General features: G+C 32.5%; 2 protein-coding genes and 1 non-coding gene across 3 annotated transcripts; 1 reads left to right on the top strand and 2 right to left on the bottom strand.

Moving 5' to 3' along the window:
* The first annotated feature begins 7,035 nt into the window (after window positions 1–7,035).
* Window positions 7,036–10,656, top strand: LOC148313631 (uncharacterized). The gene is made up of 2 exons (XM_088259848.1): window positions 7,036–7,050; window positions 9,962–10,656. Exons 1-2 carry the CDS (start codon window positions 7,036–7,038, stop codon window positions 10,325–10,327), a joined length of 381 nt encoding a protein of 126 aa, XP_088115974.1. The 3' UTR covers window positions 10,328–10,656.
* TRNAA-CGC (transfer RNA alanine (anticodon CGC)) lies at window positions 7,599–7,670 on the bottom strand. Its single transcript has one exon. It is a non-coding gene; the product is annotated as a tRNA-Ala (tRNA).
* A 3,718-nt stretch (window positions 10,657–14,374) lies between the features above and the next one.
* Window positions 14,375–18,666, bottom strand: LOC148313630 (uncharacterized). The gene is made up of 2 exons (XM_088259712.1): window positions 18,524–18,666; window positions 14,375–17,151 (listed from the first exon to the last, which is right to left on the bottom strand). Exons 1-2 carry the CDS (start codon window positions 18,545–18,547, stop codon window positions 14,713–14,715), a joined length of 2,463 nt encoding a protein of 820 aa, XP_088115838.1. The 5' UTR covers window positions 18,548–18,666; the 3' UTR covers window positions 14,375–14,712.
* Window positions 18,667–25,283: the final 6,617 nt, after the last annotated feature.

Raw genomic sequence — 25,283 nt, 5'->3', positions numbered from 1 at the left:
CTTTTGAGTTGTGTCAGCCGAATCATGCTGATATTATGACGGTCCTTATGCGAGTAGCATGGTTTATCAGAATCATAGTCATTATCCTTCAGTAATGATGTCTCTAATTTATAATTTAAATAAACCATTTTATAATACTAAAAATTAGCAGCTATAGTAAGACACTCATATATCAGAATCAACCGCGAATCTTTCAAATACAAAAATGAATACCCTCTTATGAGGGAATCCTCTTGTGAGTCGCAATTTAATTTTCCCGAAATTCAGGTAACATTTTACGTAATAGATTTATATTGAAAAAATACATTTTTCTTCGAAACCAATTAATAATTTATGTATTAATTTTAAATCAAACACAGATTTTTTGAGTCTACTAAGTTGTATTTTATTAACAAAAACACATAAAAAATTATACTGTGACAATTGTTTCGCCTTGTTAGGGCATTATCAAACGAATGTCAATTAATAATGTGTAAAACATATTTAGTAAAGTTACTTTTTTAATACAATTTCTATACATTTATTTCTACTAAATACAATCTTATAATTTTAGTTACGCTGAGCCACTCCAAAAAAGATACTGAGCTCTTGTGTTTAGAGAAGGCCTGTTTTCTTCTTTTTTTGTTGATGATAGTTATTTTAAAAAATATAATACTGTGGGACATTATGCGGTGCGAGGAAGTTATCTCGTTTGGTTTATTTATTGTATAGTTATAGTCTGTATATTATGTTTATAGTATTCGTGAAGTTTCTTTTGCAGAGTGATTGTGTCTTTTATATTTTAAATTTCTAAAGGGAAGCTGTTGAATTTTTTAAATCCTAAGTACATATCGCTCACTCCTTTCAAGAACGTCATAAATCAAAATTTGTCAATTTTCAGTTGTGCATGTTTTCAGAATGCCCAGAAAATGTACTATATCCTAGCAAAAGAGGCATATTTTTAACTTAATATTTACCCGCTACAGGGCAGAAAGTGTTGTTTTTGCATTTTGAAGAAAAGCCATTGTTTAATTATTTTTTTAAATACACTAAATATTTTTCAAATGGAGAAAAAATCTTCAAGTTTTACCTAAAAAGGTCTGTTGCACAGTAAAAAGTTCAATAAGTGGCTTGATATTTATTTTTAAAACATTGTGTTATATTTTTAATCTTTAAAAACATTCTCCTGAAAAATCAAGTTTTTTGATTTATGACGTTCTTGAAAGGAGTGAGCGATATATGCAATTTAGTTGGTACCGTTTATTGGTATATATTTAGCATTGTATTTGTTGAGAAAACTACAAAACAATAAGCATTGTAACAATTATTTTAAAATTATCAAAAATGTACATAGAGTAGACGGTGATTTAGTTCAGGGATGGCGAACCTTTTAAAGCCTGAGTGCCAATTTTTTTTTCAAATATAATAATATGTCGCGCGCTACATGCCATGGAAATAAAAATGCATCAATGTTTGTGTAACTTCAGATTTTTAATATAAACAAAGCATTAATACATCGAAAAAAATAATTAAGTAGGTACTTATTGATGGCAAATTGAAAGAAATAAATAAAAAATAGACTTTATCAAAAAAAAACGTAGAGCCCATAAAACTTAATTTTTTATTGAGATTTTTGTTGTTGGAGCCAGATGCCATTTTTGTTTATATATCGGGTTCATAGTTGGTAGCTTTTAATAAAATACAAGCAGTACGGCTGTCCAAATGCAAAACACAGTAAGGGACATTTTTTTGTAGTACGTTTTTTTTTGCATTTTTGGACTAAGTAGATTCTACTTAGTCCAAAAATGCAAAAAAACGTACTACAAAAAAATGTCCCTTACTGTGTTTTAAGTTTGGACAGCCGAGTACTTTCCTCTGTAAATCTACTTCTAATGTCTGATTTAATAAAGTTCATTGAAGAAAATAATGATACACAGGAATAAGTCGACGAAAAAATTGTTAAAATGCCCATTGCTATTTTTTTAAGTAATTAATAATGCGATCTATTTATGCATTAATGTCGTCATATCCTTCATTTCCGTCGTTTACGAAACTATTGATCAGCGAGGAAAATACACATACTTATATATATAATTTTTTCACACTATTTTTAAAACGGAATGCCCAGAAGATGTACTATATTCCAGCATATTTTAAACTTAATATTTACCCGCTACAGGGCAGAAAGTGTTGTTTTTGCATTTTGAAGAAAAGAAATTGTTAATTTTTTTTTTAAATATCCTAAATATTTTTCCAATGCAGAAGAAACTTCATGTTTTACCTAAAAAGATCTGTTACACAGTAAAAAGTTAAATAAACGGCTTGATATTTATTTTTAATACATTGTATTATATTTTTAATCTTTAAAAACGTTCTCCTGAAAAATCAAGTTTTTTGATTTGTGACGTTCTTGAAAGGAGTGAGCGATATGTTTGCCATCCCTGATATAGCGTATGTAGGTACTCGCGTTAGGTAATAACGTGAGACTAGTGTTACTAAACGCGGTAAGGACCTATAGCCTGGGGTAATTGATTATATTGAATTTGTATATAAAGATTATATTTTATTATTATTTATCTGGTAGATAGAATTTTGATGCAGGGCCAAAATGAGATGAAAAAAATTATCTATTGTATATTTTTTTACTTAATAAAAAAAAATCAATAGTGATTATTCAAAAGGATTAAAATGAAGGGTAGGTTTTTTTAAATAAATAAAAAACTTATTAAAATAATAATACTTTTAAAAAACTTAATATTTTATGTCCACTTCTCTCCATTCTAATGGTAGATCTTAAAACGACGGGATTTTCACTACTCTTTCTAAATTTTTAGCATGTTTACTTTATTTAAAAAAAATCAGAGTAATGATTACTTTTATCTATACTTTTTATACACACATGTATTTCTTATTGTATGCTTCTTATTTTTTAACACAAATCGAATAAAGTGATTTGATGAAATAAGCTTCTTTCATCTCACCGTAGATGTCTCTAGTGAAATTCTATCCAATGCAAGCAATATGTTTCGAATTTAAACAATATGTATATAGAAGTAACAACATTTTGAGTGTGTCCAAATTATAATCCAAGATTCGGACCTCACATAGAAACGAAAGAGTTTCTGCTCAATAAAAAGCTTCTCTGACCTCATTATAGATGTCTCCAGTGAAATTTTAGTTAATTCAAACAGTTTGTTTCGAATTTAATCGATACATTTACAAGTTACAAGAATTTGAGTAGTGTGGTTGTCAATCATGGGTAGAATTGGTGTATGTTACACGTATGTAAAGTGATCCCTTAAACCAACCAACGACGGTCGTAAGCCCTGTAAATGCCCTAACTTCCATATTTTTCTTGATCTATGTTGAGATGTCAAAAACATATATAAAAAAATAAATATTTATAAATTCAATTCTGTGTTTTTCACATATCGCTCACTCCTTTCAAGAACGTTATAAATCAAAAATCGAAAATTTTCAGTTGTGCATGTTTTCGGAATGCCCAGAAAACGTATTATATCCGGGCGAAAGCGGCATATTTTTAACTTAATATTTACCCGCTATAGGGCTGAAAGTGTTGTTTCTGCATTTTGATGAAAATGTTTTGTTTAATTATTTTTTTAAAGATATTAAATATTTTTCAAATGGAGAAAAAACCTTCAGGTCTTACCTAAAAATATGTGTTGCATAGTAAAAAGTTCAATAAGTGGCTTGATATTTATTTTTAATACATTGTGTTGTATTTTTAAAGTTTAAAAACGTTCTCCTGAAAAATCAATTTATTTTTATTTATGACGTTCTTGAAAAGAATGACCGATATCTTATTCATTTATGTGTGGGTAGTACATTTACTGTCAATAAATTGTCAAAGAGTGCATTTTTTATGTGTATTTATTATGAATCAGTTATTACTCTATTTGCCGTATGGCAGATAGGTTTTGTATGTGACCATTTATACATATGGCTTCAAGCTATTCCATGTGCAAATCGGATACCTCTGCACTGTTCTATGGCGGTATTATATGGGAAAATAATGATTGTAATATCGATAGACCTACAGTCAATACACGAATAAACAGGACCGCACAAAGAACTGAAATAATTTTAAAAGTATTGAATAAACAATGATTTTTTTAAACGAGTCCATTCTAGTGTCCGACTTCGTGGTGTAATGGTTAGCGTGTTTAGCTACCGTGCTGGAGGTCACGGGTTCGATTCCCAGGGGGGTAAAATCAATATAAGTGACTTTACATTATAATATTCCCTGAAGCGCAGGAGTGATCACTTTGTTTCATGAAAGTATCGATCAAGATAACACTGCGTCAATACTATGCAGTGCTTTATGCACCATTGGGTGCGAATAAGGGTTAGAAGAAGAATTCTACAGCATAGGACAGTATTGGATGAGGTGGTTTGAGTGACGCATTATTTGATGGTGTTAATGTTCCACAAAAAACAAAATAAATAAATAAAATAATTTAAAAAAACACTTTTAATTTTTTTAAACAAACACTTAACATTCTGAATCAGACTTCCAAAGTATATTACCAGCTTCCATTATCCATAAAATCATAACGAAACTATGGAGAAAAGAGCTATTAATAATTGGATAACGAAGGTGGGTAGATCTGATATAGATCGTATCATTCGGCCATGTCATTCATGATTGCATGAATCGTGATAGGCAAATATTTAAAAAATATATATTTATAATAAAATATTGTAAAATTTATACCTAGTGACGAGATATTATCCCATTTTTTTATTTTTTATTGGATTATTTTATTGTTCTTGTTAAAATTGAGATCTTTCATTTTCACTGTTGATATGACATGTACACCGTGGCTAGAAATAAAGAAGATCTCAATTATATGAATTCAAATTTTAAATAAATGTTTTTATTTAATTTCATACCTTTTTTATTTGTTTCAAATTAGTGTTTTTCATATGCATATCATGGTTTTGATATATAAAAGTTATCAACATGCTATCGAATCAATCGTTTTTAGTAAAAATAAGTACAGTAAACCCCCCTATAACGTCGAGAGACGTACCTTGTTATCGGGAGAACGTTATAAGGGGTTAATATTGTAAATTGTATTTTTACATTTTAACCAGCAGAAATGACTGTAATGAGTCATTATTAAATAAAAATACAATTTTAAAACATTTACCCTATAAAACATTAACACCGATACCCGGCTCTTATTTTTATTTTATTTTTATCATAATTTTATCACATTCTTTATTAATAATCTTATTTACGGCTAGTGCCTTTCACAAGTTCTAGTGGTTTGTTCTAGTGGAACGGAAGGTCTGCTGATGACAGTCAACAGTCCGCCTTCTCCTGAGGAGCTTTACGTGGCTTCCTCCCAGCAATGAGCAAATGCTGAGAAGTTCCTGATTGGCCCACACTAGATTATCCCTCCTGTTTCCAACACAGATTAAAATAAAACATATTGAATTAGCTAGAAGAAATAAAAATCCACTAAATGATCTATAAACCTTGTACATAATAAGCAACGTAAATAATAAATACAATTCCCTAAAAATCCCATCTAAAAAAAGTGCCTTTCACAATATTGACGAAAATATGTATAATAACAATTAAGAATACACTAATAAAAATCATCACCTACAGTAATCATCACTATCACACATTCAATTTAATACAATGTACATAATTGTAGATATCTCAACGTTATAGGGGGGTTTACTATCTGCATGAAAAATTGAGTACTCGAAGCTGTCCCGGACCGTATCAGACGCCCAGGCACTTGCTTACAAGGGAGGAGAGACTAATACGTTCGGATTAATTAACAGACATGTATTTCGGTCCCTTTTCAATAAATGGCGGGGCGCTAGATCTGATGCTGATCCTATATATGTATAGCATCCCCTTTTATGTCAAGATTGACATAGTATGAGTGATACGTAGTAGACACATCTATCAGTGTATTGGTACCAACCCTTAATACCTACCCCTTATTGATCTCAGCAACAAGCTTACCAATACACAGATAGACGAAGTTATATTACGCATTTTAGTTACTTGTATGTCGATTTACGTTTGAAAAGGAGTATACCTAATCTTCATGTGATTTCTTCTAATGCTTGTCCGCACGCAATGGTACATAGGGTACTGCATCGTATAGAAGCAGTTTTATCTTGATTGTTAAATACATAAAGGAATAGTCGGCTGTCCAAATTTAAAACACAGTAAGGGACATTTTTTTGTAATAGGTTTTTTTGCAATTTTGGACTAAGTAGAGTCTAATTAGTCCATAAATGCAAAAAAAAACCTACTACAAAAAATGTCCCTTACCTACTGTGTTTTAAATTTGGATAGCCGTAGTGATCTTGCCCTGCGCTTTAAGTATCAATCAGTCCGGGGTAATATTAATTAATAAATATTGCAGTGGAAATATTTCTTTAATTTATTTTCATTAATTGATTCGACAGTCACGTTGTAGTGATATCCATCTAGTTTTAATATTAGTTTAACTTGGCAAATACCAATATTTCAATCTATTGCGACACATATTTCGATGCATTCCGAATAATTTTCACAGGTGACCAGTTATTTTATTCACAATATTTTCAGTGTGTCCAAATACTTGTTCACAAATCTGGATTTCTCCACATTGGTTATTTTAGATTACTTGGTCAAGTATGTTATAAATATGTATGCATTATGTAGCTATGTGACATTTCGCTCGTAGCTTCGTTACAATTCTGCAGAAATACTTTTGTACAATTATGTAGTTACGCTAGAATTTATTTAGTACCTAGGATGCCATTAATAATAATAAAATATTACGTTAAAAATTAAAAACAACTGTTTATTGAGGTTGTATAATGTTTATAAACATGTGAATTCCACTTTGTAGTTACATTATTAATAATGCAACACGTCTGGGCTGGAATTACAACGATAAACTCAAAGATTTATCTACGATTTAGTATTTTGGGTAGTTGGAAGGTATTGCTTCTTTATATAAATTTGTATTGTATAAATGTATATATAAATTCTTAGATCTGTTTGATAGGATACAAATGACGGAAACGAAGGTATGAATAACATTATTGATGATGAAAATATATTGAAATAAATTGAAATTGAATTTTAGGATAAATAGTGGGTAGGTACTAATAATTAAGAAGAGAAATGTGAGAATAGCACCATGGTCGGGGCACTCGGGACGACATACCTGTACTCGTACCAGCTTGTGAACATCCTCTTGTAACAAAAGACCATATTTAAAAACATATATTATTATTATTATTTATTACTTAATATGGTTCCATTTTTTTTAATTATTGTAATTAATTTTATAAACATTTCTACTTACAATCTTAAAATTAATAACGCATACAATTAATATATAAATAATATTTTTTGTTACCCTTAATGCGGCCCTGTCCGTATGTATGAGGTAACCAAATCTAGTTCAGTCTGATAAAACAATGATAGGTACGAGTATAACTGCAGAATCCGCGTGGAAGGGCTATGTCTCATGGCTTCGGCGCAAGAGGTCGACAACTTGATAAATTCCCTTATTTACTAATAAAACTTTATTTAAATAAATAAATGAACAAAAATAAAAATAAATCCCATTTGGAGGTGCTGGGATTTGAACCCAGGACTTTCAGCATGCGAAGCAGACACTCTACCACTGAGTTACACCCCCCGGCTGGGAGCCTGTCAAGTTTATTGGATTATTAGGGGTTCTGTATTTTCAGGAGAAAGCTCGAAATCTTTCAGCTTTATTTATTCAAGTGTTTTTAATACTTAACAATTTCTGAATTTCAAGGTATTTTTTAAACTTGCAATTATTGTTTAATACGAAATATACTATATAATATTTTTTACAGGATAAAATTTTATGTATTGTAAAATCTTGAAATAACGTTTGTGTATGTACCTATTACTTTCCAATATTGTTACAATACAGTAAACTCCCATATAACGTTAAGATAGGTACATCGTTATCCGAGGGAACGTTATGGGGGTAAATTTGACTCATTTATTTGAAAAAAATTGTCAATGAAAAATAGAACAACAAAAATTAAACAAAATATAACCATCTGGTATTTTTTTATAAATAAGTTAAGAATATAATAAGCCCATAATAATAAATTGAGTATAAAAGAATAAGTCTTCTTCTTCTTCAAACCCTCATTCGCACCCGATGGTGCAAAGGGCACTGCATATTATAAACGCAGTGATATCTTGATCATGGACACATGAAGGAAAGGCGATCAGCCCTCCGCCTTAGGTATCAGTCGAGGGTAATATTGAATAAATATTAGAGTGAAAAAATCACTATTTTTATTTGACCCCCCTGGGAATCGAACCCGGGACCTCCAGTAAAGGGTAGTCGAGCGTGCTGACCATTACACTACGGAGACGGAAATAAGTACTGTGCTAATAATAAACGAAACTTAGTTGGTACAAAAACGCATTTCGCTGCATTATTCAATTAAGTACAATTGTTGTTTTTTTTTGTAGTTTAGTTTGTTTTTTAAAATATATTTTTAATTTATCTACATAAATTGTAAACATTTATTTAAAGAACAATTAAAAGAAATTTGATTTTTTTTGTAGAGCCACCTAGTATGTCCGTCGGTGGAGTTCTTTTTCCATACATTTTTTTTACTGTTTTTAACCATTTTAACCTCATATACACACAAAAAAGAGTGAAAAAATTAAGAATAAAAACTATTTTACAATTACAAAAGAAATCAACTCTTGATCATTTGCCCATTTTTTTTATTCTGCCTTTGTTCCATATTTTATTTTGACCTCTAACCTCTGTCGGCAACAAATTAAAAATGTTTGGAACAATATATAATATTGCAGTGTTCGACACTCATATTTATTGTTAATTCTTGGGACTATCAAACCTTCGTTGTGTGTAAATCGTGTATCATGGTAGAGTACTAGAAGATTTCGAAATTTTTGTCTAAATAGTTAAATTTAATTGTACAGAATAATTCATAACCAAAGGTTGATTATACCTTCTGCCAGTATGCAAGTACTAAGGGTGTGGTCTTATACGATATTTTCTGAACAGAATTGAAGTTACTATATAAAGGCTCGAAATCCGAGCAAAGTCAACTCATTCAGTTGCAATCAGTTTTATTCCTTGCGAATTCAACCCAACCAAAAACCAAAAATGAAATTCTTCGTAAGTTACATTTTTTTAAAATAATTTTAAAACAACACATTCAATACAGTGTCAAAAATCTTTAGTTGATTACATTTTTAAATGCACATTTTATTTACCCAGTCGTTGAAAGTGGCTTTACCAAATTTTTAAATACCTCAAAATATTTACCTAAATGATTATCTAAATATACTGTGTATGAATTAAAAATTTTCTATGAAGGTCTTTTAATTAATTGATTCGGCAGTCACTTTGTGGTAAAAATGTATCCAATTTTTATTTACAAATGTAAGTTTTGCTTAGTAAATACTATTATTTCTTAAAATCTATTGTGACACGTGTTTCGATGCACTCCGCATCATTTTCAAACACTGTATACATATACGGTGTTTGAAAATGATGTGGAAGGCATTGAAACACGTGTCACATTAGATTTTAAGGGTATTTACTAAAATAAAAAAAAGTCTTTAAAAATTATGTAATAATTTATTTCGGTTGGTTGTATTTTTTTAAATACTTTTAAAGAATATTATTATAAATATCAGAACCATTAAAAAAATCCTTTTCAATTTGGGAATAGGTATTTTTTACTTTTTATCCGCCCTGGAGTGCATTGGAATGGTGAATAGGGCACTGGATCATATAAACGCAACGTTAGCTTGATCGTTAACACATGTAGGAAAGGTGATCAGCCCTCCGCTTCAAAATATAATAAGAAACTTTAAATTCAGAATTTTGTGGTACCTGAAGGTGGTTCAAAAGTGATGTGCTAAAATAATGTTATTAACAAAGTACACTCTCTTCACTTTCAGGCTTGCTTGATCGTCCTGGTGGCCGTGTGCTCTGCTGAGGAAGAAAAGAAGACCGAGAAGCGCGGCGTGTTGGACCTCGGCTACCCCTACGGAGGCCTCCCGGTGGCGGGGGCCTACCCCGGCTACGGGCTGCCCTACTCCAGCCCCCTGGGCTACCCCCACGGCCTGGGGCTCCCGTACGCCGCCCCCGCGCTGCACGCCCCCTTCATCCCCAAAGTGGCCGCCCCCCTGAGCTACCCGGCCCCCCTGGGCTACGCCTCTCCGCTCCACGCTCCCTTGATCTCCAAGACCATCGCTCCTGTCTCTCATTTTGGATATTCTTCTCCTTACCTCGGTCTCGGCCATGGGGTTTCCTATCTGCATTAAGTCTGCTCCTCCTGCTTGACTCCTGGCATCATCTACATCTAGCACACCATTCTGATGCTTTCCATACATCTCTGATGCTTTCGTCACATCTTAAAAGTCATGTATTGTACATACTTGACTACTCTGTTTTACATCCACGAAATCCATTTTCCAAATTACTGTTTATTTTTTTTTGTTACAACTTATTATTATTATTTTATTATTTTCAAATGCATAAGAAAGCTGCTATTCATAAGTAATACGCATACTTTTAATGCCTTCGATTTTTGCTAAATTAATCATGTTTTATTTTTGGAATCTCCCATGTCACCATTGTTCAAATAAATTTATTGTTCCCAGTATTTAATATCGTTTTATTCAATACAGTACCCGGCCAGTCTGGTAAAATAGAAAAGAATGAAAAGAGTTATCACACATGCTTAATATGTTTAATTTCACAATTCTTGAGGGTATAAACTATTTTAACAGCGGTCAAGAAGCACGCTGTCTGCCATGAACAATAATTAGTATTGCCTGTATTCCTGTTAGGTTCAGATGGCGCTGCCATTGCAGTACAAAACTGTTGTGTCAATATTTCAGAGCAATCGGTTAATCACTTTAAAAGATTTAAGATTTTGGGGAAATGAACATTTACATTTTTATTTCTGTATGTATATGAAAAATACGAAAGCAATTTTTATTAATAATGTATTCAATCGAGGAAGTATTTATTGTATAACTCTCTCCTTATCCAAACATCGTTCACTTTGTGTAATACCACTTTTATAAAAGTGGTATTACACAAAGTGAATTATGAATGATAAGGAGAGTGTTATATTACCATACCACAAAGTTAACTATGCTTTTAATATACAAAACATATTTATTATATGTTCATTTCTTTTTTAAATATCCAATATTTGACTAGATTCCCTTGATTTAGGGAATATAGTCAAATAAAAGTTTACCACAGCAACTGTCGCGACATGTCGCAAAGATTGGCAAAAGAGTATCTAAGTCCACAAATTAATGCATAAAATTTACAATTTCAAGTCACAATAAAAGTAACACTTCAAATTGATCGTTTTAATTTTGAGTCCCCTAATAATTTATTATTCGAAACTGATTAAATATCACCATCAACTCATAAAATATTGAATGACAATAATAATTTACGAAACGTAAATTTATTCGAGTATTTCATTTGCCTAATCGGTTTGTCTCAATAATATTTAAAAAGTTGAGTTGAAAAACGAATTTGTCAAGCGAACGGTTGCGACACGATCGGCGAAGCGAGAAATGCAATGTACAGACTTCTGTCTACTCTCCTAATATAGGGCAAGTTCAAAATAATAAATACAATTCAGTTTCCGATATTTGCTTTGAGATATGTTGGATTTCTACTCTTAAAATTAATTTTGTCAGAAATGAAAACTCTAAGAAGTATATCTGGCAAAAGCCTACGAGAATATCATACATGATATTTCAAAGTAATCTTTATTTCTCCTCAATAAAAAAGCTTTATCTCACCAATAGTTCTACCAACTGTCTACCGTAACAGTAAATAAGAAACTTTAATTTATTTATGTAAATAAATTATCTGGTCAAATTATAAGCTGAAATAATAGAAATTAAAATTATGTTTTCTGGCGTTTCTCATGTATGTGATATACTCCATGATTCGAACCTCACATACTAATAAAAAGAGTTTCTGCTCAATACAAAGCTTATTTTCGTCTCACCAATAGGTGTCTCTAGTGAAGTTCTAGTGGTTTAAGCACAATGTTTCGAATTTGGATCATATATATAAAGAACTTCCAAGAATTTGAGTAGTGTCGTTTTCAATAATGGGTAGAATTAGTAAATGTTACACGTGTGTAAAGTGATCACTTAAACCAGCCTATGACGTTCGTAAGCCCCGTAAATACCCAGACATCCATATCCTTCTTCATCTATGTTGAGATGTAAAAAATAATATGGTCTTTATTTGTTTAAAAAAATATTAATGTGACCATCTTATGTGACTATGTCACCTTGAACATAACTCCCCTGTATTTTATACAGAGGAGGCCTCAAATATTGAGACCGTACATTTTGAGATTCTACTTTTGGCCCTTCAAGTAACAATTAAATCATGAAACACATAGATTTTGGAGATATTTGAACTAAACGTAGTATAACTAAACAAATTACTTTTATTTGGTATTCGAAGAGTCTCGAAGATGAAGACTCTAAGTCAGAAATGAAGAATCTGGCAAGAGTGTACTAGATAAAATAAGGGACACCAGGATAAGTGAAATATGCGAGCTCTATGATGTCGTTAGGTGGGGAAGGCAACGAAGAGGGCAATGGTATGCGCTTGTGGCGAGAATGGAACCATCCCGACTCCCTTACATTGCATTTCACGACCAACCCCAAGGTAGACGATTCCCGGGCAGAACACCAAAGAGATGGATTGACAGCTGGGAATCGACATCGCAGGAGGCTAATCCCTCTTAATAACAGGCCGCAAGGCCTACACCAAGAAGAAGAAGACAATTAATTTTAATTAATGAACTACGAAAGTATGGATTAATGAGTCCATACTTTTGTTATATGGTGCAAAATATTAATATTTTAAAATGGAATGAGTAGTTTTGTATATAAAGTTGCATATTGTCCGTTTTAAAACGGTGATAAAAATTTCCGTAATATTACCTTAAAAGCACTCAGCCCAATAATTAATTTTTATAATTTCATATCGTGCACTGACCAAAAACGTTAACTCGAAAATATGCAATTTTTACTTAGTAATGCATATTAAAAGGATTTCAACGTTCTATTAACTGGCAAATTACACTAAGTAGTTTGAAATATCATATTTATGTGGTTTGAAAAGTAAATTCCACTTTGAGTTTAATAACGGGTATATCGTAGTCATACAGGAGAAAGTGACCAAGTGCATTTTTTACAAAAACGTGATGATTGACTATTTAATATCTTACTAGCTTAATATTGCCCTGAAAAAATCCCATGGGATTTTAAACTTGGAAGTACAATATATTGACTTGTTAAAAATGACTAACTGCATTGATGTTTATTTTCTTGCCAAGCAAAAGTGATTTGAATGGCCCTCCTGAACATTTTACGTTTTGTCAGTTGGTCACTTTCTCCTGTACGGCTACGATATTATTATTTGTCCGCCTCCGTAGTGTAATAGTCAGCGGGTCCCGGGTTCGATTCCCAAATAAATATAAGTGATTTTTTCACTCTTATAATGATTCAATATTACCTTGGAATGGTACCGGAAGCGGAGGGCTGATCACCTTTCTTTCATGTGTTAACGATCAAGATAATACTGCGTTTATATGATGCAGTGCCCTATGCACCATTGTGGTGCGGATAAGGGTTTGAATGCATGAATGAATATTATTTAGGCTAAAAGTTTTAAATAACAGGGATCATTAAAACGGGAATTTTAGATTTAACCTTTTTTGCCAGTATACCCACGATATACACATCACAGTGATCACTAAAGCATGCCAATGCCAGGTAGAAAGCCCTGTGAATGCCTCGACACTCATATTCCCTTCGTACAAGTTTATTCATCTTTGTTCGTACGTATTACATCTTACGTTAAAGAGTGAAGAACATTACTTCTATTTGGAAAAGGAAATGGAAAGATTTCTGTAAATGAATTATTTCACCAGTCTGATGATGTCGGTAGGTATTCATTCAAACCCTTATCCGCACCCCAATGGTGCATAGGGCACTGCATCATATAAACGCAGTGTTATCTTGATCGTTAACACATGAAGGAAAGGTGATCAGCCCTCCGATTCCGGTACCAGTCCAAGGTAATATTGAATAAATATCACAGTGTAAAAATCACTTATATTTTTTTGACCCCCCTGGGAATCGAACCCGGGACCTCCATTACGGTAACCGAGCGTGCTGACCATTACACTACGGAGGCGGATGTCGGTAGGTATACTTATATATTATACATATTCCTTTATATTAGCCATTTAAATTCATTTTGTAAAGAAGATGAAGATACGTATTAATATCGAAAAAATACAACATACATAGATATTTTACAGAAATTTATTTAGTCATTCAAATAAATAAATAACATGTTACATTAGCCTTTTGTGTGAGCTCCTGTATTAAATCACAGACATCTATTGTATTGCTGAAAACATTGTCAACTGAATCTGCCCAAACAAAGGCATTGCCAATTACATATTTTGATAGTCATATATACAGGGAAATTATTACTAATGATTAGATGCATTATTTATACATTGTTAAGATAGGTACATGCGCATTATTCTATATCTACCTACGTCAACTTAAAACTAGTACTAAATTTAATATATTATGTACACTTGAGGTTCTAAAATATTTTTCTAAGGATTAGGTTCTCAATTTTGCTCTTCTTGAATCCGGGAAGGTCTCCTCAATCGTTGGCGTTGCCTTAGACGATGGTTGACGCGGAACGCTTGATTGATTGGTCTTCCCGACAGGGGGTGAGATGGCAGAGCTTGGGGAAGCTGCGGGTCGTGCTGTGGATTCCCGCCATCCAATTGTTGTCCCCCTTCAGAAAACTGCTGATAAGAATACTGCTGAATATTATCTTGGTCGTTCTGCAATTCTTGTTGCTGCTGGTTGGAGTTTTGCTGTTGCTCTTGTAAGTATTGCTGTTGAGCTTGTTCACTCTGTTGCCCAGATTCTTGCTGTTGCTGTTGCTGCTGGCTGAAAAACCGTTGCGCGTTCAAGAATTGCTGCTGAGCTTGTTGTTCTAAACTCGCTTGAATTTGCCTGCCATCTTGAAAGGGTTGGTCGCCTTGTTGACGATATACGTAACCTTGGTTCTGATCGTTTTCTGGCTGGGTCGTAGGATTTATGTCTTGAGGTTGTATTTGCGGTGGTTGACCTTGAGGGGTAAATTGTGACGGGAACTGGTTCGAAGGGAAAGCTGATCCTGGAGTCGGACCGCCAACCGTAGGATTGAATACCCCTACGTCATTAGGACTCGAGGTACTTAGTACATCATTACCTTGATCTTGGGCACCGGGAAGGAAAGATGGGAAGTTGGGATTCTCGGGAGTGAACTGTTGCGGCGGAAATTGTTCTCCAGATCCCCCTGCAAACAATGGGGGTTGGCCGGTACCTAGTGGTGTCTGTGAGGGGCTTGTCCCCGAAGAACCGAAAGGGGTATTCAAAGGCGGGAAATTTGTGCTCTCGGGACCAAAAGCTTGTTGTGGAAATTGTTCTCCAGGTCTCTGGAAAACAAAAGGAGGCTGACCGGTACTCGGTGTTGGTGATGGATTTACTCCGGAAGTTGACGGAGTGAACGGAGAAAAACCTGTATTGTCAGGACCGAAAGCTTCTGGGGGGAACTGTTCTCCAGGCCTCTGGAAGACTAAAGGAGGCTGTCCCACGCCCGGAGTTGGAGATGGAATTATTCCGGAATTCGATGAAAACTCTGTGTTCCCAGGACCGAGCTCTTGGGGTGTAAATTGTTCTCCAGGCCTCTGGAAAACCAATGGAGGCTGTCCCGTACTTGGAGTCGGCAATGGATTTAATCCGGCAGCTCCAAGTACAGATGGATTGAATGGAGTAAAACCGGAAGCTCCGGGAGTAGCATGAGGCGGGAACTGTTCATCCGGTCTTATAAAGAATGGAGATTGTCCTTGACCCACCGGATTCCGACCCGGGAAAAGACCGGCACCAGCAGTATGTCCGAAATTTAGTGGAAGATTACCGATATTCGGGAAGTTAAAAGCGACCGCCGGACGAGCTACTGGAATCCGACCGACATTCAGTGGGAAATGACCGATCCCGATAGGAATGCGTCCAACAGGTGCAACTCCCGCGTGCGCAAATCCTGTGTGAGCAACCCCTGGGTGTGCAAATCCTGCATGCGCGACTCCTACAGGAGCAACTCCTACTGGGGCGACTCCGACAGGCGCAACGTGATGACCGACAAAAGGAACTTGGGGAGCCAGAGCTGGAAGAGAATTCACGAAAGGAAATTTGGGGAATGTAGCGAAATACGAAGTATGGAGAGAATTGCCTGGTCTTATTATAGCTTGAGTGAGTGGAGGGGCGATTGGAGCAGGATGCAATACAGGGACGGGGGCTAAAGGTGTGGGAAGAAGTGGCGCAGGAGCGATCGGGGCAAACTGGGCGGCCTGAAATATTGGCGGATGAAACGGAATAAGTGGTCTCAGAAAGGGGATAGGAGGTCTGGGAAGCGGCAGTACGGGTGTCAGCGCAGGAGCAGGGACTATGCTGACAGGATTACTTATAGAGGATGTCGGGACAATTGACGTCGTAGGAACAGGTATAACAGGTTTGGGAGGTGGGTGTGTGACATGACCGTGAGCGTGACCACAGTCTGTGTTCCAACCTGGTTTGACTGAGGGTTTTAAGAAAATGGGGTTTTGAATTGATAAAGGTGGGAACTTAGATTCACTACCTTTATTAGGGAAAGGTGTTTTAGTTCCCGGATATTTAAAATGTACCAAACCAGTATTCTTGATTGGAATTTTAACCCCGATTGGAATTGATTGAGCTGGATAGGTAACAATGAAAGGTTTCAGGTACGAATGCCTTATAACTGGAATATCGTGACCGTGGGCATAGGAAGGAATGTGTCCAAGGATCCCTCTTTTTCGTTGTGCTTTGAGCTCGTGGTCTTCTGATTGTGTGATGGGATCTAGTATTCCCCTTTTGCGTTGCGCCTTGTCATCGGAGATATCTGGTTGAGCTGCTGGTTCGAGGTCTTCAGGACTATCTAGTTCGTGTTCAGAAGCCCCATCAGCCCTCACTGTCAGCACCACACATGCCGCAGTGGCCTGGTAACATAAACAAAAACATTTAATTAATTACATTTTTGACATCTCAACATAAGTCTGGGTATTTACAGGGATTACGACCTTGTCATAGGCTGGTTAATCGATCACTTTACACACTTTAACATTCACTATTCTATCCATGATTGACAACCACACTTCTCAAATTTTGGAACTCTTACATATATCATTAATCTCGTAGGGACACTATGTATATATGTGAGTTCAGTGGAGTCATCCATAGATGGCTCCACTTAATCCAGAGATAGTGGGATGAGGAAAGCTTTCATTAAGCATTATATCTATGTGAACGAGTATTTGGACACACTCAAATGTTTTGAATATAATTATTAGTTATACGCCGAAAAACAAATAAACCGTGCTTACTGCTTAGTATACCATATTTATGTTATTTATGCTTATTGATTCAATCAATAAATTTCATAAAATCTTATTATATTTATTAAAACACATTAATATTTTTATTATTATTTATCATTCGCGTGATGTATATGCAGTAGATAAGATAAGTACACTATCGGCTATCCCCTAAGGATACCTCTAACTTCACATACGGTGTTTGAAAATGATGCGAAATGCATCAAAACACGTGTCACAATAGATTTGAAGAATTAGTGGTATTTACATGGTAAAACTTAAATTAAAAATGGAAATCCTGAAGTTTATAATAACTCAATTTTTTTAGTTATTATTTGTTCATAGATTTGGCGTTTAATTTATAGGACTCCATTCTAATTTATGTATTAAATGTTAAATCAAACAGTAATTTTTTGAGTCTACTAAGTTGCATTTTATTGTTTAAAAAACACATAAAAATCAAAATTTGTGACAATTGTTTCGCCTAGTTATAGCATTTTCAAACGAACGTTTGGAAGAAACATCAAATATTAATTATATTTTATATTATATGTTCGGGAATTGTACAGCTTTACATTTAAAAAAAGAATATAATAAAAAATAGTTACATTAACAATAATAAACATTACATTACATTAACAAAAAAGTTACATTGTTAAAAATAAAGCCAATGAAACAATTCCACATTTATGTTATAATAACTATTAAAACATTGAGAGATAAAAAAAAGAGTGGGAGTGTGTGTGTGTGTGTGTGTGTGTGTGTGTGTGTATATTCGTTTGAAAATGCCATAACTGGGCAAAAAATTGTCACCAATTTTATTTTTGTGTTTTTTAACAATAAAATACAACTTAATAGACTCAAAAATCAGTGTTTGATTTCACATTTAATACATAGTTATTATTTAGTTAACAGATGATGACACAACACAAAAATATTCACTTTTTAAAACACTTTTCACTAGTAATAGATGAGTAAGAAACGTTTTTTCACTCACAGCAATAAGTAACAACCACTTCATTTCAGCTCCCTTGACAAGGATTCAGCACAGTGACATCCAAAGTGAAGAGTCCACGTATGTGACACCACATTGTCAATCGACTTTTATTTATAACAGAGCTCCGAGGATAATTAAATCCACGGAATTTCTCCTCTTCATACCTTTGCGAACCGGAACATACGAACTGTTGGTCAATAGTACAATTATAAGAGTCCATTTGAAATTCAGGCGCGTTGTCCATATGAATCAGGGATGCGCCTAGCGTAGTTGTTACGTTCGCAGATTACGACTTTCGGTGATCGCATTTGTTACAATTTATAAAATATATCGTATGAATCTATAAGCAAAGAAATTTGTTCCTTTATTTTTTAAATTGAAAAAGTGTTCTGTCGATAAAACAGAGTGCGATAGAGAAAAACCAAGATGGCGTCGTTACCTCAGTTTTGAGAAGGGCTTGATAAGCTTAAATTGTCGATTTACATGTATTTTTTTTTATCTTAATTTAAAAAAGGAGAATATTTTTGTTTTTATTATTTACACAAATATTTCCATTTCATACTATTTCTGTCCGTCTAAGCGGCTCATTAATAGAAATAAGTATCAAATTGTAGTAGAGTGGGTTGAACCGAGAAACTCTATTTCAAGAGTCCGCGACACTAACCACGGGACCACAGCCCGACACGATAATTTTATTTCAAACTCCCTTCGTAGACCACAGTTTCAGAAATTTAGTCACAAATTTATATTGAAGTTTTACTTTAATTCTCAAATAAAAAATGTGTGTTTTTTTTCCATTTAACCAGGCTGAGCCACAGGAACGCATTGCACAGGTGTTACATGTATATATATATTTAAGATAATATAATGAAACACAGAATTCAATCCACGGCCGACCGCAGGAGAGGTAACATGTCTTTCCACGCCCGATTTTTTACAAGAATGTATTTTGAACATTTTTTTGTTTTTAAGAATATATGTGGAAAAAATATTGACATATACTGTTTTTAACTCTTTCTTTTTACGAAGAAAAACTTATTTTTTCAATGCAAAAACGTTGTATTAAGAAAAAATCAATTACGTAAAATGTTACCTGGATTTCGAGAAAATAAGGTTGCGACTTAACGAATACTGGGCCTTAACACCTGTCACGGGCGTATATAAAAACGTATGCAACGTTGTATCTTAGTGAACATCTTTAAAAGATTTGAGATTTTGAACAAAAAAACATTTCCATTTTTTATTGTAACTGCAGACAGTTGGTAGAATTTCATTTTTAAATTGTTGGGTAATATATTTAAAATTAAACAAAGTTATTGGATTGAATTCTTTTTTAATTTACATATATGTACCTATATCGCTCGCTTCTTTCAAGAACGTCATAAATCAAAAACTTGATTTTTCAGTAGATTCATTTTTAAAGTTTAATAATATAAGACAATTTATGAAAAATAAATATCAAGCCACTTATTGAACTTTTTACGGTGCAACAGATCTTTTTGGGTAACCTGAAGGTTTTTTCTCCATTTGAAAAATATTTAGTATATTTAAAAAAAAATTAAACAATACATTTTCTTCAAAATTCAAAAACAACACTTTCTGCCCTGTAGCGGGTAAATATTAAGTTAAAAATATGACTCTTTTTCTGGGATATAGTACATTTTCTAGGCATTCCGAAAACATGCACAACTGAAAATTGACGATTTTTGATTTATGACGTTCTTGAAAGGAGTGAGCGATATGATAATATGTAACGCGTTTCGTCTTATTAAGATATTATCAAACACTGATCTGACATTTACATTTCTATCTGTGTAAATTTTCAAACACCTTATGATTTTATTTTTAATATTTACCATCATCTATATTAAAATATGACGCAATTAAAAAAGTTGGAGTCAAGTACATTCTCGTCATTTCAATCCATCAGTTGTAAGAGCATTTTCGATCCGGTGTTCAATTTCTATAATTTATTCAGTAACGCACGTTATTGTATTGCAAGTGGTCATCATTAATTTACATATGTATAGAAAGTAAAATCAACAGCGGTCAATGTCTTTACAGCCATTCCTAAATGAACTTTTCCAAATAAGGCATCAGTCAGTTAATGATTTTGTACGAAAACTGCGCCAAATAAATCCTTTTCCTTCATATTCCATTTTATACCACGCCCTTAAACTTTTATTCCCACCCTTACTCTCTCTCTCACACACACACACACCCTCTCTTTTATACAATAGTATTCATACACATATGTGGAATTATTTAATTGTCTTTTATCATTATCAATGACTAAAAAAAAATATACAAGCCATACATATAATTTCCAAACAAGCAAATAAAATATATTGTCAAATAAATAAGAAAATCGACATCTCAACATCCCAATGCTATATCGCTCACTCCTTTCAAGAACGTCATAAATCAAAAAACTTGATTTCTCAGGAGAGCGTTTTTAAAGTTTATAAATATAATACAAAGTATTAAAAATAAATATCAAGCCACTTATTTAACTTTTTACTGTGCAACCGATCTTTTTAGGTAAAACCTGAATGTTTTTTCTCCATTTGAAAAATATTTTGTATTTTTAAAAAAAGTAATTAAACAATACCTTTTCTTCAAAATACAAAAACGACACTTTCTGCCCTGTAGCGGGTAAATATTAAGTTAAAAATATGCCGCTTTTGCTGGAATATAGTACATTTTATGGGCATTCCGAATATATGCACAACTGATAATTGACGATTTTTAATATATGACGTTGTTGAAAGGAGTAAGCGATATGCGTTATATTTTTCTTTATGTAAATATAACTAGCTACTTTAATCGATAATGCTTTGTTATGTTGCAATACGGTCACCTGCCATTGCATTCTTATATCTGAATGCCTACTTTTCGTTTCGCTCCATTAAACCAATTTTTTGTTGTAAATTAAGTAACAAATTGTATTATGAATTCACTGAGAAAATAGTTAAGTGCTGTTATAAACAATTATTGGCTGTCGAATATGGAGGCCATTTGACCGTACACAATAAGTTAGGAATAGTAAGAATATCTTTAGTAATATGTATATATGTCAGCTGTCCGCCTCCGTAGTGTAATGGTCAGCACGCTCGGCTACCTTCTGGAGGTCCCGGGTTCGATTCCCAGGGGGGATCAGATAAATACAGGTGTTTTTTTCACTCAAATATTTATTCAATTTTACCCTGAACTAGTAACTGAAGCGGAGGGCTGATCACCTTTCCTTCATGTGTTAACGATCAAGATAACACTGCGTTTATATAATGCAGTGCCCTATGCACCACTGGGGTGCGGATAAGGTTTTGAAATAAATATGATTATATGTTAGTTATATATACACACACATACATAGTAATCATTCCAACAATACGTGTTTAAAAATTCCTAATATCCTATGAACATATAATATTATATTCAACACCTCTAAATTCGCCACTTCCACATTCATGCATCTCTTCATACATACACGCCGATTATTCCAACTCCAGACATGACCACCCTCAAGCATCTGAAATACTTAATCATGCCTAGATTTCCTCGGTCTTCCTCTACTTCTATTACCAACCACATTCGCTTCATAAATCGGTTTTACTATTTTTTTTAACTTTATAAAATAAAACAACTTTGTTTTTAACCACATTTTTTATTGGTACATATTTTCTCCAACCGGTGGCGACAAGAACCTTGTACTCTTCGTACCATATTCTTCCTTGCTCCATCCCAACTTATTGTCTTTGTAGACTGTTAGGGTCAGCTCTCCTCGTCCTTCCATCATATACAACGTCGCCTAGGTCATGCCTTAGAATCATGTTATCTTTCTGTAGCATCCATCTTTCCTCTGCCTTACTATTTATATCAGTAACACCCAGGATTCCACAAACGTGTGAACTCTATAATATATAATTTAATAAGAATTATATATAATATATATATATATATATATATATATATATATATATATATATATATATATATATATATATATATATATATATATATATATATATATATATATATATATATGTAATAAAATAACTAGGTACTTACCTATACATTTTATTAAGTACTTACAAATAGTACCTACATAAAACAGTTATACCACCAGATGTCGCATGCGTCGCTCAGAATAAAACAAAAGACTTCCGATAATTTTGTTAACTGTCAGAATCAGATAGATAGATAGATAGATAGATATAAAAAATTATTATAAAGATAAATTAAGAATAAACTTTAATTACAAAGCAACACATTGTTTATTTTATTATTATACACCCACTTTACATATTATTTACACTTAATTTTCAAAAGGAAAATATTACCACGTTATAAAACGACAATTTTGTTAATTGGAAATGGATTATGAAACATTAGATGTATTAAAACAATTACTACAATATGTTCGGAGTGAGAGAGAAAAATTAGAAGATGGTCAAAGAAAACGATTAGAAGATAATCAAAGAAGACGTGGAAATTTAAGAACTAGTGATAAAATTAAAAATAAAAATCATGTGAAAAAAATTTCTACAAAATATAAAATAAAATATACTCCAGAAAAGAAGAATTTCGAAGCAGATTGTGTGAGCAGGAATCCAGTATTAGAATCGAAGGAAAATGCAAATGAACAATTCAAAGTTGTAAATTTGGTTAAATTAGAAGATATTTTAAAAGATCAGAATAAAAATGAAGACATACAAATAACACAGAAACAGTGCTTGAAGAATGAAAATAAAAATAAAGTAGAAAAAAATACTACAAAATATAAAATAAAATATACTGCAGAAAAGAAGAATTTAGAAACAGATTGTCTAAAAAGGAATCCAGTATTAGAATCGAAGGAAAATGCAGATGAACAATTAAAATTTGTTAATTTGGTTAAATTAGAAGATATTTTCAAAGATCAGAATAAAAATGAAGACATACAAATAACACAGAAACAGTGCTTGAAGAATGAAAATAATAATAAAGTAGAAAAAACTTCTACGAAAGATGAAATAAAATATACTCCAGGAAAGAAGAATTTAGAAGTAGATTGTCTAAGCCGGAATCCAGTTTTAGAATCGAATAAAAATGCAGATGAACAATTAAAAGTTGTACATTTGGTTATATTAGAAGATACTTTAAGAGATCTGAATAAAAATGAAGGAATTCAAAAGAAAAAAACAAATGGATTGAGAAAAACTGTGTCTACTTTAAAAGGGTCAAGAAAAAAAAATACAAAAAAAAAGAAAGAAAAAAAAGAACGGAAAAAAAGAAAAAAAAAGAAAGAAAGAAAAAAAAAACAAGAAAGAAAAAAAACAAGAAAGAAAAAAAAGAAAGAAAAAAAAAGAAGGAAAAAAGAAAGAAAGAAAAGAAAAAAAACTTTATCATATCACTAAACTTATACCAGTCCCTTCACTACAAGGAGATGATCCGGAGAAGGAGGAGTGAAAATTTTACTTTGAATTTTCTTCTCCAAGGGGGGAGATGTAATAAAATAACTAGGTACTTACCTATACATTTTATTAAGTACTTACAAATAGTACCTACATAAAACAGTTATACCACCAGATGTCGCATGCGTCGCTCAGAATAAAACAAAAGACTTCCGATAATATTGTTAACTGTCAGAATCAGATAGATAGATAGATAGATAGAAATAAAAATTATTATAAAGATAAATTAAGAATAAACTTTAATTACAAAGCAACACATTGTTTATTTTATTATTATACACTTACTTTACATATTATTTACACTTAATTTTCAAAAGGAAAATATTACCACGTTATATATTTATATATATATATATATATATATATATATATATATATATATATATATATATATATATATATATATATATATATATATATATATATATATATATATATATATATATATATATATATATATATATATATATATATATATATATATATATATATATATATATATATATATATATATATATATATATATATATATATATATATATATATATATATATATATATATATATATATATATATATATATATATATATATATATATATATATATATATATATATATATATATATATGTATATATATATATAAATATAGAAAAACGTACTTTCCTTTAATATGTCTGTGCATAAGTATCTACTATTATTGAAACATAACAAGGAATGAAATGTCAAGTGTGTGAGCGATGATATCAGCGGAACGAATTAAAGTTATGGCATTGGTGACCGTCTTTGGCAGGAAAGAAAGCATAACCTTGCCATAGAAACTAAACTGCATTAATAAATATTAATAAAGTACATACGATATGCAAGTTGTGTATATTCCACACGATAATAAGAAACGGTTCATACTCATAATAGGTAAGTACCCATACCCAAGTACCTACCTATGTGATAACGCACTGCTTCAGGTTCTTCAATTCAAATTGGACGTTTTACAAAACCAATTGGACGTTATATTTTTTTGTAAAAAAGTTAGAATTTAAAAAAATATATTCAACGTACTCATGATTCAAAGTAGTATTGAAAATCTTGTCTGAAAACGTCAGCACACGTGTATAACGTATTAACTGCAGTTTTCGAAACTAGTCATGTGAAATGAAATAAAACTCATTAAGTGGTATTTTAAAAGTGTTATTAAAAAAAATCAACATTTCATTCTACAAAGTCAATACCGAATCAATTCGATTCGAACCCTTATCCGCACCCTAATAGTGCATAGGGCACTCCATCATATAAACGCAGTGTTATCTTG

The sequence above is a fragment of the Brachycentrus maculatus genome, unplaced genomic scaffold (genome assembly GCF_059751285.1).
Source record: "Brachycentrus maculatus isolate JH-2025_06_01 unplaced genomic scaffold, ASM5975128v1 h1tg000007l, whole genome shotgun sequence".
NCBI classification, from domain to species: Eukaryota; Metazoa; Arthropoda; class Insecta; order Trichoptera; family Brachycentridae; genus Brachycentrus; species Brachycentrus maculatus.
Note: the sequence above shows the minus strand (reverse complement) of the source record. Positions and strands in the feature narration are given on the sequence as shown.

Coding starts and splice junctions, on each gene's coding strand:
- LOC148313630 (XM_088259712.1), bottom strand. CDS start 18,547: ATGAAGTGGTTGTTACTTATTGCT. Junction 17,152..18,523: donor AGTGGTTGTTACTTATTGCT/GTGAGTGAAAAA, acceptor TTATGTTACCAG/GCCACTGCGGCATGTGTGGT.